Source organism: Cololabis saira, chromosome 12 (genome assembly GCF_033807715.1).
Source record: "Cololabis saira isolate AMF1-May2022 chromosome 12, fColSai1.1, whole genome shotgun sequence".
NCBI lineage: Eukaryota > Metazoa > Chordata > Actinopteri > Beloniformes > Belonidae > Cololabis > Cololabis saira.
Window position 1 is genome coordinate 32,660,055 of NC_084598.1, and position 14,906 is coordinate 32,674,960.

Sequence of the window (14,906 nt, forward strand, 5' to 3'; positions counted from 1 at the left end):
GCCGCGAGTTGCCGACCCCTGCTCTAGATCAACAAAAAGTTGGTGCCACCTTGGAACCGTTTTTTCTGGCCCGGAGCCAGTTCTTTGTCAGTGGAAACCCGGTTCCAAACTCAGCACTGACCCAGAACCAGCCCTGGAACCGGTTTGGTGTCACTGTGGCAGAAGTTGCTAAACATGCAGTTCCTCAAATGGCCACTAAAGGTTGACTCTAAAAGTGAGTCACATTTATAAATAATTAGAGGTGTGATTTTGAAACAGCTGTTATCATCACTTCAGCTATTTAGACTATATGATGAACGTCTTGACGTGAGCTGGGGGAGCGAGGAGAGGATAATCACTCCCATTCGGAGGAGGATGTGGCTTGTTGTGCTGTTAATAGCACAAACACATGGCGGTGAGCGGCTGCCAGCTCGGCCGCTCCTGGGTACACAAGGCGAGTGTGACGTCCACCAAACAACTAGCTGCCTTCAGCTGCGGGATGAGAGCTGGCAGCCCAAGTGGCGTCTGGCCGCGGAGGAGGCCCGTGACCGGCTACAGACTGACCGCCACCGAGGCCGGGCTACCTGGCTGGAACACGCTGGACGGCCACAGTAGCTCTGGCAGACGTCAGCTGGCGGTCTGGCAGTCGTCTTTCTCTGCCACTCCTTCTGCTGTGGTCGCTGGCACAAAACTTCTTTCTTAGCTTCTTAAATTTGTATATGATGCTGTTTTGTTTCTCTCAGAGCTGAAGTCTGTCATTTTAGCAGCCAGCTGCAAATTACGGTTCCCGTAAAATATGCCAATTTAGGGCGTCTTCGGGGTCTGAGGGTGAGGAACTTGCAGGGACGCCCCCTCACCATCCTGCGTCAACCAGTTTACACCAGACCGGACCGTCCGGTCCAGAGTCAGCTAATCTAAAGAGGACAGGCGACACTACGGTCTAGGAAGCAACGTGACGCCCAAGAACGTACCATAGAGGCGGTGCAAGCCCCACACCTCATCCTGCGTTATTAGCTTGCGTCCTGTCAGAGTTGCATTCAAGTGCATTATAGCTTTTGGGTCCATGGAGTGCATGAGTCCCAGCACGTGGCCGATTTCATGAGTCGCCACGTGGACGAGGTCCGTCAGCCAGACCCCTGCAAGAAAGACGGAGCTGGTTATTTTCACTACAGGCTACCGTATCAACCGCATTACGGGGTCGGCGACTGGCATGTTTGAGCAAAAACAATGAAGATGGATGCCTTTCTTCCAGCTGAAGCGCATGTTTCCCAGAATCCAGTATTCGTGGTCGTCAAAATGGATCTCGCCGGTTGGTGGGAAGAATGCATGGGCCAACTCTCCTGTGATGCCGTCGAAACAATGGTGCAAGTAGGACTGCCAACAGTCTGTGTGGTTGTCTGGGTAGAAGCCTGCCAAGACAAAGAAGAAGACTTGTAACGCTGAGCCGAGGAGGGAAGCCCTCACTTTTCTCTCCTCTCCTACAGCAGGGAGATGATGGATTGCAAAAGAAAGAGAGCTTCGCTCGGCCTTCGCCCGGCAGGATGAAGGCCATGCCTCCCACTGTCACTAAAAATTTAAATCAGGACTCGTCCATCCCCTGAGGGACCGATAAAGCATAATTTTGATGGCTTCGCCATGGGCTGACATGATTGGAAGTCGTTAAGCAGTCACGTTTTTTTTTTTTTTTCATCTCAAATTATGAATCATTCTGAGCTTCAGCTTGGTAATACTGTCCCAGTAGTGTGATTTAATGATACTGGAGTCCAATGCGTTTCGGAGATGACAGCATGGAGAGAGAGAGCGGTAACGACATAGCAGAAGTCTGCAGCGTGGAGCCAAAGAACATCTGTCGGGGGACCGATGCAGCCGCCGCCGCGCAGAGTACCCACCGATCTTTATGTCTGCCTCCTCGTCGGCCGCCACCTCCCTGAACGTGAACGGTGAGACGTCGCTCCACATGGTGAACGCCTTGGCGATGCCTCGACGCGTGTCGCTGGCATTTATCAAGTTTGTAGGAAAAGAGAGCAACCTGTCGAGAGACAACAGCGTCGTGTAGTTTAGACTTGTCTCCGTCCACATTCCTGGAGGAAACTGCCAAAATAGGATGGCTACTGTTCAGACACACAAGAACTCCCACAAGCACGGCGAGTACAGCTCCATTACTGAGAGCTCTTACTGTTACATATGTTAGGTTTACCCCTGATCCCTTTATTTCTCTTCTTTTCTCTCGCTCAAGAACAATTTTAACTTTCTTTTAATAAGGTTGACGCAACAACCTTAAGAGCCGTCTGCTCAAGGTTGTTGCATTAAGACAATTCAGTAAGTGAGCCTCTTCAGTTCAAACCAATCTCCCCATTAAAGACTTTATGGCTTCATTTTACAGCTCCAGAAGGAGTAAAGTTGTTGGATCTATCAAAACTGTTAGTGCTGGGCAGACGAATTGATTCGAAGCAAAGCGTCTGCGATTCGACTGCAGACGTCCCTGGTATGCTCTTTAATTTTCCTCTCCTCCTCTGATGGAGCTACGGGGTTGTGCGTGGCGATCGCTGTTGGGTGGAGGCCAACTTCTGGCGGACAACCTTGATTGTGTATGTTGGATGGGATGGCAGGCGTTTCAGTTCTGAATAAACAATCCTTTTTAAAATGCATCTAAACCACATCGGCAACTGTCAGACTCGTAGGAATGTAGCGAGGCCTTTTTCTATTTAAAAACCGAGGGAGTTCGTGCTTGTCCTCCTTGTCAAAACCAACATCACTCAAATGCTCATCTTCCCCTTTTTCCCTCTTAAAAGAAAAAAAAAAGAAGCACAATGTAATTGTTCTATTGTCAACAATCATGCTTGGCTGTCGTCATGACAACAGGAGAGACGGGGAGTAGATACTTGTATGTCAGCTTGAACTTGTCCCACTTGAGCTGCTCTGGGGTCAGTGTGTAGCGCTTGTTCCTGGAGAGGTGCAGCACTTGCGACCGGGCCTCTTTGCGGATCCCGATGAGGAGCACAGTGGTGTGAGCTTCTTCCTTGGACAAAGCAAAAACCATTAATGAATCACCGCGCAGCGTAAAGCGACGTCAGCACCTGTGGCAGATGAGAGTATGGAATCAACTTAGTGATGAAGTGAAACTGTGTAAATCTCTGTTGAATTTTAAAAAAATATTGAAAAGTAAAATAATTAAGGATTACAATGCTAAATTATTGGAGTATAATTTGGTTAAGCAGAACAATTTAAAGGGAAATTTCTCTTTTTGTTTCTTTTCATATTGCAGATAATCTGGGTTTTCTGTTGGAAAGTACAGGGTAGGCAAATATAAGCTTTGGCTTCAGCCTATTCCTTTTTCGGTTACAGAGTTTATTATTATTTTTTGTGTGAAACTGATGAGTGTAAACTTGTATGAAAGTGTTTTGTCATTTACACACACACACACACAGTTTGAATTGCAAATAATGTAATGTAACCGAAATAAACAATTCATTCATTCATTCATTCATATTTGGTAATAAAACAAATCATTTCATTTTTTTTAGAAAACATAATTTCATTCCTTTTCGGAGTATTATAAAATATTCGTTTTTTTGTTATTTCTGCTAAGTTGCTCCGGTTATTACTGTGAAGATAAGATATACATTTAAAGTGTAAGTGTTTGGGGTAATTGTGCGTCAATCCAGTGGTAATACCTCAGGGCTCCAGTAGGGGGAATAGCGCTCCTCTTCCTCGCTTAATACAATCGAATGAAGGCAAGAGCTGTGTCTGTCTTTCATACATCTTCCCTCACTACTTTTCCCTATTTAAGGTAATTACTGTACACAAAGTACTATAAACTTAGCGACACATTTCTTGATGATTTTTATTCTGTAATTGTTGTTTATTTTAAGTGAAGCAAGTGAATTGAGTTATTTTATATTGTTTAAGTTACTGGCTAACTCCGTCATCGTGGGAGGCTAAGCTAAATGCTACTATTGTCTCACCAAATGGCGTCTAACTGTTGCACCATTTTATTTCATCTGCGAGATTGTCTGTATGGTGCTTAAAAAAACGTTATTTCATTACTTGAATAAGTTAGTTAATGTGTTAATTAGGATATGAGTTAAAAAAGATAAATGTATTTAATTTGGGTTGGAATCCATGTGTTATATTGGTTGAGGGTGTAATTTGCATCTTTAAGAAATGGATAAGGATTCATTTGGTTGTTGACCTGTGATTTTTGTTGTACTTTTGACTTAATACAATCGAGTGAAGGCAAGAGCTGTGTCTGTCTTTTATACATCTTCCCTCACTACTTTTCCCTATTTAAGGGCACAACACACCCGTGTCTCGATTTGTCTCCCATCGAGAGAGCTTACGAAGAAAACAGATAATGACCCCAAGCTTTGCAGCTGTAGGCACAAGACAGTGTTTGTTGTCTCGACAGCTGCTATTTGTTTGTTTTCCATGAGAAAGCTGGATATTTTATTCTCTCATGAATGCGCTGCGATTCATCAAAGAAAAGTGAACAGCAATAAACATGTTGTTGTGGTGAGTGTGTTTACAAGGATCCACTGAGGATGATATCTCTTCGGGGGATATGCAACAACAGCTCCACGTAATCCCTTTTAGATTCTGCATTTCCATAACTTCAGAAGGTTGATTTGGGTCACTTTTTTTTATTACTTTGATAAATCTGCAATTTTTTATGGAGTTGGCTTCAACGAATAAATCCTCCTGTCAACACTTGAGGAGGTGCAGCAGTTCTGATCCAAAAGAAACAGTTCTGCGCTTCACAACAGGAATGTGTCTTGTCCTGACCGATGACCAGACACCGATGATAAAATATGCTGGTCAAGAGCCGCAATCGGTCGCTTTTATTGTTCTTTCAGCAACAGAACGAGTAACAATCAGCCATTGTCTTACTTCTCTGCACCAATCACTCATTTTCCCTCCTCCGCTCCACCTCTCACACATAAGTTATCTCTGTTAGGATATTATACCGAGGTTTGTTGATTTCCTGTAGCTTAACCATCGAGTGAGTTAAAGGCCATAACATCTCTTGATGATACACTATTGATGATCAAATCCATAAATCCCTGAAACTTAGCTCCAGTGTTATCGTGACCATAGGCCCTAACGCTCACCAAACTAATATAAAGACCACATGGATTTGTTCCTCTGAACCTCCTCCTCCTCCTCCACGTTTTCTGCTTTTTCATCACATTCACAAGGGTCCTTATGTCTCCTCTAAACCACTCCAATCTTGTTTCCGCTGCCTTATTTACGTCTTCCTTTCTTTCCTGCCCTAACCATAACCACTTCCCCTGCCGTCTTTGTCTGACCCTAACCACTTTCCCACATCGCCGCGATTCCTGTCGCCTTTCCCTCGACTCCACCGCATTTCCTGTCGTCTCCTTTTAAACTTAACCAATGCGCATCTTTGTCTTTACTCAACTTTAACTCCTTGAGTTAATAATCTGTACACACGAACCACAAACACAAACAATGGTGCAGTGGGTTTTTCCATTTCTCTATTTCACCCTCAAGGATGAGCTGGGTTACTGCTACACCCCCAACTCTCGGTGTGACAGTGCATTTCCTTCTATCTCCATGCCAAACCCTCGGTCAGCTACTAATACACTCAATCTAACCTCAATTATTACCAAGTTTTTCAATTAAATACTGAAAATTGGTATCAGTTGGTATCAGCTTTCTTTCCTCTCATACATTCTATATTGGTCCAGATTTAAATCAGTTGGATTCTACTGACAAATTAAGAAATTGGTCTACCAATAAACACACGTTCCTGACTGGCGAACTGGGAGACTTTAAAAAAAGAATAAATGAAATAAAGTGCGTGGAATCGTGCATGAAGAAGTCTAGAGAAGCAGAAAAAGCATGATAAAGTGGTTCAGGATACGTGTGAGGACGGCAAGACAACAGTGAGGTGTGCAGTAGGAGCAACAGATGGATTTCAGGTGGAAGTAGGACTGCGTCCGATATCACCCCTGAGCCAATCCAATCCAATCCACTTTATTTATATAGCACATTTTTAAAACAACAAGGTTACCAAAGTGCTGCACAATGAGTAAAGCAAGACATAATAAAATAGTAAAAACTAAAAACAGAGTAAAATAGATAAGAGCACATAAAAGCATGAAATAAAAACACACCACACAGACAACAACCAGTGATTCAGAAACATAAAAGACAGGACAGAGACCACACAACTCTCATGCTGGATTAAAAGTCAAAGAATAAAAATAAGTTTTAAGACGAGATTTAAAAATTTCGAGTGTGGGGGCCATTTCATGGTCGCCACGGTGATGGATAGGTTGACAAATGAAAGTCAGACGGGAGGCTCCATGGACTATGATGCTTGCAGATTACATTCTGATCTGTGGTGAAAGTAGGAGGAATAATAACCTGAAGAGGTCAGAGATATGTCCCAGGGTGAAGAGGGGATGAAGGTCAACAGTGAGGATGCTAGGAGTGGAGGTGGAGAAGGTGCAGGACTTAACACACTTGGACCTAACTGTTAAGAGCAGTGCGGAGGGAGTTAAATAGGTGAAGGGAGGATTGAATTATCGGAGCATCTGGAGTTTTTTGCACTAGAAGTGTAGCAGAAAGAGTGAAAGGAGAGGTTGGCAAGGCGACAGGGAGAACAGTACTTTCACTATGGCAGCACTGACCAGCAGACAGGAAGCAGGGCTGGAAGTGGCAGAGTTGGATGTGACTTTCTTTTGGGGGAGACAACCGATGAGATTCACAGTGAGCAAATAAGAGGGTGAGATTTCCTGGAGTTAAAGTAAGAGAGGTTAGATTGAGATGGTTTTGGACGGATCGAGAGGAAAGGAAGAAGGCAGAAGGATGCTGGCGATGGAGGATCCAAGAAGCAGTGCCCAGTTTCTGACCTGCTGCCGGGGCTCAAGTGCCCACAGTTAACGTTCGGGAGGTTGTCATGAAAAGGTAGACGTTTCATGAAACTAATCATGCTTCACCCTTCCCTTTTGAATGCTTTATAAAACGGAGCCTTCCAGGTTTTCTTCCTGGGGCAAGATGCTGACAATGAAAAGCAAATATCAAAGCTGTTTCCTTCATTTCGTATTCTCCACCCCATTGTCTGGTTCCTGTTCCTGCTAAACCCAGTTAAGACTAATAAAAACAGCACTTCCCTTATTTCCTTCCCAAAAGAGTGAAACGGGGCTAGACAGTCTGGAGCGCCGTCCCGTTCTCCTGCTTAACCTGATAATGTCTCTTGTTATGAAATAAAGGGCTGCATGCAGGCCAGTTTTTCTTGACTGCAATTGCTTTTCTGACCTCACGCTGACACACGAGTCCCTGGTTCAGAGACTTATGAGGCGTTTGATGTATTAAGGCCAAAACAAGTCTTTCCGTGTCACCTCTTGTTATATCCACTCCACATCTACTCTCACACTGTGGCTCAAATTAAGATCAACCACAAACCACGAGCCCTGGAGCGATCCCCCTAGACTAAACTTGGAAGCCGGCGGTGAGCTCCAGCATGCAGGGAAAAAAAAGAAAAAAAAAACCCCATCTGAGGACAAATCTCTGAGGATCTTGCGAGGAGTCTGGAAGAGTTTAACTTTAAACTGCTAAACAACGGATTATCATTTTTATTCCTAGTCTCAGAATAACAAAAGGGTCTATTCGGCATAAAATTAAAGTGCAGACTTTTCATAAGCGAGTGCGTCTGCTTGGCAAAATGAAAACGAAAGGAAGATTAATCATCTGGATGACCATGAGGTTTTAAAGCGACAGATAGCGTTGATTAATGTTTTACTTGCCTTTTAAATGTGATAAATTGCTTGTTTGGGAATTGTGAAAATTGTTAGTTGGCTTTAGTATAAATCACAGCAACATTTTGATTTAAATTTAATATAAATCTATAAACTGAAATTTCTCGTTGAAGCACACAAGTTTACGGCCGTGTGAAAAAAGAAAGTAAACTCTTTCTTTTCTAATGTTTTCTCTATGAATTCATCACAAAATATGATAAATAAAAACAAACATGGTTCTTATCAGGTCTTTTAAGTAAACTACATAAATACACCCTCAGATAATAGAATAACCCCATGACACATTACAGGATTATTTATAAAACAAAGGCCAAATACAGAATGAGTAAATGGAAAAAATAAAGTTTACTTTGATTTCTGGAGACGCCTGTAGCCGCAATAACTTCCAGAAGTTGTTTTCTGTAAGATTTTATCAGTCTCTCACATCACTGTAAAGGAATTTTGCTCTGCTCTCTTTCACATTGCCTCAGTTCAATTATTATTTATATATTTAATTACTAGTGAACAATATGCTTTGTTATAGAAATGGCGATTTAACTCCTTCCCGGTTGAAGATTATCAGCATTTGTTTTTCTAAGATCACTGCTGATGTCTTTACTTCTCAGCATTGTGTTATCACAAACCTAAATGACAAGATCAGAAATCTAACAAAATGACTGCTTTTGTAAAGATGCTCAAACCCTCTGATGATCAATGAAGCAAGTGCTTTTTATTATCAGAAATTGGCTTCTAATTGCAAGAAAAAAAAAGTAATTAGCCTGCCGGCGGTTTTCACACTGCTTCCACATCTTGGCCTTGGTATTCTTGGTGTAAAATATCATGTGTTGCTCATTTTGAGGTTGTAGTTATCTAATTTCAAGACCTGGTGGGGAGCAGATGGTTTTCGTCAACCTTGGAAGCGTAAGAGGGTGTACTTTCTTTTCCATGCGACTGCCAGCAACGTTCGGTGATTGACACGTAATGAGAATGTGCGGCAAATGAGATGACATGGAGCTATCCCTCAGGCTCCTCGTCACAGTGGGTGGTTCGTGATGATAGAAGAGTGTGGAAGAGCACGTTTATCCAATGGAGATATTGCCACAGAGATCCACTGCAGAGGCCTCGGTTTAATTCCTGGCGTTCATCTAATTTCACTTTGGCTCAAGATTAACTGAAATGAACTGAATCCTGCATCTTTCTATCATCACTGAGTGATTCCATCTCCGAATGAATCATAAATAATCCCATTAAGGAAAACAAAAATTGGAACGACATGAACACTGAATCCCTATGAAAAGTCTTGCACAGACTACTTTTATCTAATTTTATCTTTGTTTATTAAATCAATGCATCTGCTGTAGATCTCCTCCCGACTCCAAAGAAAATTAAAAAGAAAAACGTTTAAAAATTCCCAAAGGTACAGTACAGTACCGTGGAAAGGTTTTACGCAGCCTTGATGCTTTACCAGAGTTTAAATGCAACCCTAAGAAGCCAGACCATGTAACGATACCACTTCTGACCACAGGAGGGCAGCATGTCAGACGGAAGTTCACGGTGTAAAGCCCGGATTATGGCTCTGCGCTACACCAACGCAGAGCACACGCCGCTGCCGTGACGTCGTTCTTTTCCTGAATGGTTTATCCGACTTTTCCGGTCACAGTGAATCAAAGAGATAAGGACAACTATTGTGCAAAAAACAAAAACAAAAAAATCACACACACACGAAGAAAAGAGCGCTGAAAGTTCACGACTGCTTCACGAACCGGAACCGGAAATGCGTTGCTACCAAGCGAACCAATCACAGCCCTCTCGTCTGCGTTGGGTCTGCGACCTCTTGACGCATAGTTACAATTTTTTGGGAGGTGCGCGTCAGGCACGGCGTGGCGTGCGCCATGGGGTGCTCATTGCGGCGCAACCCGCGGCGCACGCTCTGCGTCGATTTAGCGCAGAACCATAATCCAGCCTTAAGACACAACAAAGTTCATGTCCAACTAGAAAGTTACGATCGATCGCCAACCCCGTAAAGTGGAGACATGTCCTTAACTGGGATAATTAACACCCTACTGCCCCTACTGCCCCAGCCACCGAGGGGACACATGCCAGTACTCTCATAGTGCCGGTCCCGGGGCCAGATGAATGGGGAGGGTTGTGTCTAAGTCAAAGTAATGTGCACAACATGATAATCCATAAGGACCCCTAAGAGGGAAAAGACTGAAATAAGTTACTTTTGTCAACACAACCTATCGACAGGCTCCCATGGGGTCATAAGCGGGATTACTACATACAGTGGCTTTATTTTCTAGTGTCTTTAAAATAGCAACAGCAATCCCAGGAACCTTAATAGCATGGAACTGTAATTTTTATGATTTCAAAGATGTGTATGGGACAGTCTCCCTAAAAATAGCTAAATTTGTGCCTTGGTTGTGATGCATGTTGCACTGATCTTAAAATTGACTGAAATCGGTCTTTCTAAACCTCACGCTGTTCATCAAACAGCCCATAATCGGCCAAACGATTAATCAGTCTACTTCTAACTATCGGTGTAGTTTCTGTTTTTATCTTTATACAGCTAGGCTATGTAAGCAACCCCACACCTTGTCTCCACTCATTAGCAGGTATTGTCTGTTTTACATGCCCCCATGTGGTCAGAAGTGATATTGCTACATGTGGCTTTAAACTTTTTTTTTAACGCGGAACCATAATTCAGGCTTAAGGTTGCCTGAAACTGTTGCACTACAGAGTGAGTACAACACATGTTGCATGTAATATATGTCATATGGAGCCTATCAAAGCCTAACCCTGACTCAGGTTCACAACTTAAGCAAAACTGAGTGATCAGAAACAATATCACACCTTTGTCTTCCCAATATGACAGTGGCATGAAGCAGCTATACACATCCTGCAGATGTGTCAAGGTTAGTGCATGGAGCTCTGAATGGGATTTGGTAGAAAAAAAAACTAATTTGAATTGGTAATGAGAGGAGCGTGTGTGGAAGTGGTCCCAGCATACCTCTAACCTCCAGGAGGGGAACGCCGCGGTGAGCTGCATCCCTGCGGCCAGAAGGCTGAGCAGCGCGGCGGCCAGCAGCGGCGCGCAGCACCGCTGGCTGCTGCGTAAACATCTGGATGTGCCAGAGCACACCATGGCTTGCGATGTATCACACCTCCGGGAAAGAGCTAAATAAATAGGCTTAATAAAAAAAAAATCTCTGCAAAAAAACGAGTTGAGCATGGATGCCGGCGGAGCAGCTACTTGTGCGCCATGGCCATGGCGCGCGTCGGGGCGGCTCGTGTTCGTGCGGCAGCAGCAGCAGTCCAGCCTGCCGACCCACCGACCGACCGGGTTTTAATAGTGAAAGCAGCGCACACTGCACATCAGCTCTGCTCGGCTCTCTTCCGCACAGCACGGCTGCCAGCTTTGGGCTGGCTTCACATTTCTGCAGCAGGAGGGCAGGGGGTCAGTGTCGAGACAACATAATGAAAACCAAACGCTGCGCTGCCTGTCCGACCGACGCACCGCGCGCTGCGACCGGCGGAGCTCCGGGAAGAGCAGAATCAGAGCTCTACACGATTTGTTAAGGTTTATGTAACACTGCTGAGGAAGGGAAAAAAAGCTGTTTAGTCTCCTTTTACCACTGTGTCATGCACAGACACTGAGGTAGAGCAGAAAAAAGCTTTTATATGACCCACCGTGACAACCCCAAATAACCCAGATGTGAAATAAAACAAGAAAATGATAGAAAGTTAATTAGATAACAGTACAACCCCAATTCATGCTTTTAATATACCAAGTCACATTGATCCACCACTGCCAATTGACATAATGAGTTGCAAGCTATACCTCCTGGTACCATATATATATATATATATATATATATATATATATATATATATATATATATATATATATATATATATATATATATATATATATATATATATATATATAAATCAATCAATCAATCAATCAATCAAACTTTATTGTCACATCATATTACTCAGTAACATGGGTAAAAAACTTGTTTGTGCAGGCTCATCATCATTATTTGCAGTTAAAAGATAGACATACAAACAAAGTGCATAGTGCATGAATAAAAGCATAAAAACAGTATGTGGAATAAGAGGATAGAAAAACAATAAATAGTCTTGGGCTTCTATGTATGATATAAAAATCTTCAGTTCAGTCTTTCACAAGAACTGTCTTGTTCAGTAATCTATTTGCAGATAAAAACTGTTCAGGAATCTGGTATATATATATATATATATATATATATATATATATATATATATATATATATATATATATATATATATATATATATATATATATATATATATATATACTTGGAGGAATATCTTGCAACTCATTAGGTCAACTGGCAGTGGGTCAGTGATGTGACTTGGTATATTAAGAGCATTTTAGAAAGACAGTCTCCGAGAAGTAAAGATAAGTGGAGGTTCCCCAGTCTGAAAAAACAAATAAACAAACAAAAACTGTGTCTACATACTATTTCAGAACAATGCTTTTTCAGTATCACATCATTGACTCGGAGGATCCTCAGAATCTGGAATGATACATCAAGTGTAGTTCTGCCATGGAAATCCCTGCTTGGGCTCAGGACCAGTCTCAGAGGTCCCAGTCTAAGAGCTCACTGTGCCATCCAGGGCAGGTTAAGGCTCCATCGTGGAAAGAAGAGAGTCATGTGTTAAAATAATCCAGAAACAAATCTGATACGGACTGAGGCAAAGTGAACAACTCTCCTGTGTGGTCCAAATAATCAAAAGTTGACTTTCTTTTTGGAAACCGTGGACACCACAGCCTCCAGACTACAGAGAGACCGTCCAGCTTGTTTTCAGTGTGCAGTTCAAAAGCCTGCAGCTCTGACTGTACGGAGAAACGTAGGAGCATCTGGAATGGGCAGTTAGTTTACACATCTGGACAGAAAACATCAGAGGTATATGGGTCTTAGAGTAATGTGTGCTCCTGTACATTCAAGGACGGCCTTGCATCTTTCAGCAAGTCAATGCCAAACCACATCATCCATCACAGCAGCATGGCTTCAGAGGAGAGCAGTCCAGATGCTGAACTGGTCCAGCGGCAGTCCAGACCTTTCACCAACAGAAAACATCTGGCGCATCATGAAATGCAGAACCATGGAACAAAGGCCCAGGACCGTTGAGCAGCTCGAATCCTGCATCAGACGGGAATTCCTCTCCCGAAACTCCAGCAACGGTTTCCAGGCAGTTGTTAAAAAAAGAGAGGCTGTTACACGGTGTTGAACATCCCCTTGTTCCAACATTTCTGAGCCGTGTGGCTGCCGTTAAAATCTAAAATGAGCTCATATTTGTTCATGAATTACAAAATGTCTCGATTTCAACATGTGATGTGTTGTTCTTGTTCCGTTGGGAATGAAATATGGATATATTAGATTTGGAAATCATTGCATTTTGTTTTTAATTTACATTTTTTTAAACGGCATCGCAACTTTTTGGGAATTGTGTTTTTTCCGGAGAAGTTCAGCAGCTGCTCTCCTCACTTCCCAGATGTAAACAAGTTAAAAGAAGGAGGAATGTTGCACAATGGTAAACATCACACAAGTCCAGCTTTTTGTTTTTGAAAATGTGAGATGGAGAAGATGTGGGAGGTGAAGACGGCAGTGGTGCCAGTAGTGGTTGGAGCCGTGTCCTCCAAGCTGGGAGAGTGCTGGCTCCAGCCAGTCCTAGGAACAACATCAAGTACCGAGCAGAACCTTCGAGCACCCAGGCCTTAAACTTAAACTTAAACTTTATTTATTTGTATAGCGCCAAATCATACAATATAAAATGCAACACATGGTGCTTTACATGCAGAATAAAATAACAATAAAAAACACAATTTAAAACATTCCATACGACCCCACCCCCCACGCGTACACACACACTCACTCACACTCATATACATGTGCACACACTCACACGCCCACACCCACACACACACAATAAGTGGACTGGTGACATGGCTTAGCACTAACGATCCAGGTGAGGAAAACACTACCTATGGGTGGCCGTCCACACTGAGAAGCTCCACCGACCACGACCACCAGAAGCATCGCCACAGAGACCCCCCCAACCCGGACAGACCGGGGCAGACCCCACACAGCAGGTGGAGTCCCTCCCCAGCTACCCAGGCCTGAGGGATCCCCATGACGACACCCCCATGGGCGGAGCAGGCACACCTCCCAGTGTGAACGACCCCCCTGAGGAAACACTGGAGCTAAAAACTAAAAGATTAAAAGAAAGTAAGAAATGCCTAAAAGTGTAAAATTTTAGAGAAATATATATAAAACTTAAGATGAATAATAAATAACATAAAGTAAAAAGTCACTAAAATGGATTAAAGTTTTAGAGATGATAAAAGAGCTAAAGAAGTACACACAATACATAGCTAAAAACACTAGGTAAATGAGATCAGATAAAAGCCAAACTAAAAAGGTGTGTCTTGAGCCTCCTTTTAAAAATATCAACATTCTCTGCGGCCCTGAGGTTCTCTGGCAGGCTGTTCCATAAAGAGGGGCCATAATGGCTGAATGCAGCCTCCCCGTGGGTTTTGGTCGCGGTTCGGGGAATGGTTAAGAGGCCGGTGCCAGAGGACCTCAGGGTCCGTGAGGGTTGATACAGTAAAAGCAGATCAGATAAATAAGATGGCCCAAGACCGTTAAGACACTTAAAAACCAGTAAAAGAACCTTAAAATCAATCCTGAAACGGACGGGGAGCCAATGCAGCGATTTTAAAACAGGTGTAATGTGCTCCCGCCCTCTGGTCCTCGTCAGCACGCGTGCGGCTGAGTTCTGTAATAATTGTAGGTTCTTAATACTCTAGGCCTCTGGTAGATGACCCGAGCTTGAAGCCCGCCGATAGTGGGGGACAAACAGGTCTGTTGTCCTGGGCCCAGGGTAGGGGGGGGGGGGGCAGAACTGGGCCCTCATTAATTTTTTATTTTTATTTATTTATTTATTTTTATTCTCATTAAATTATGGAATCATTTTTCAAAGTTTTTCAAAATATGGCTATTTGTGGAAAAAATATGTAGTATTTGAGTTACATAAAAGCTTGTTATTTGTTTTCTTCCTAATTGTCCTTGAAATAGTGGTCAAGAACCCCCCACCCCCAACACAAAAAATGTT

At 43.1% G+C, this 14,906-nt stretch overlaps 1 protein-coding gene across 2 annotated transcripts in view; it reads right to left on the minus strand.

Moving 5' to 3' along the window:
- The window catches only part of mmp23ba (matrix metallopeptidase 23ba), a 19,534-nt gene extending 8,263 nt beyond the window's left edge, over nucleotides 1–11,271 (minus strand). The window contains exons 1-5 of one of the 2 annotated variants that reach the window (XM_061736648.1): nucleotides 10,753–11,271; nucleotides 2,862–2,994; nucleotides 1,869–2,008; nucleotides 1,221–1,388; nucleotides 951–1,115 (exon numbers count right to left, since the gene is read on the minus strand). In XM_061736648.1, coding sequence (XP_061592632.1) covers nucleotides 951–1,115; nucleotides 1,221–1,388; nucleotides 1,869–2,008; nucleotides 2,862–2,994; nucleotides 10,753–10,864 — 718 coding nt within the window. In that variant the 5' untranslated portion in view covers nucleotides 10,865–11,271. Of the gene's footprint in view, nucleotides 1–950; nucleotides 1,116–1,220; nucleotides 1,389–1,868; nucleotides 2,009–2,861; nucleotides 2,999–10,752 lie in introns of both variants that reach the window. The other variant, XM_061736647.1, reaches the window with a different exon arrangement.
- Between the last annotated feature and the right edge of the window lie 3,635 nt (nucleotides 11,272–14,906).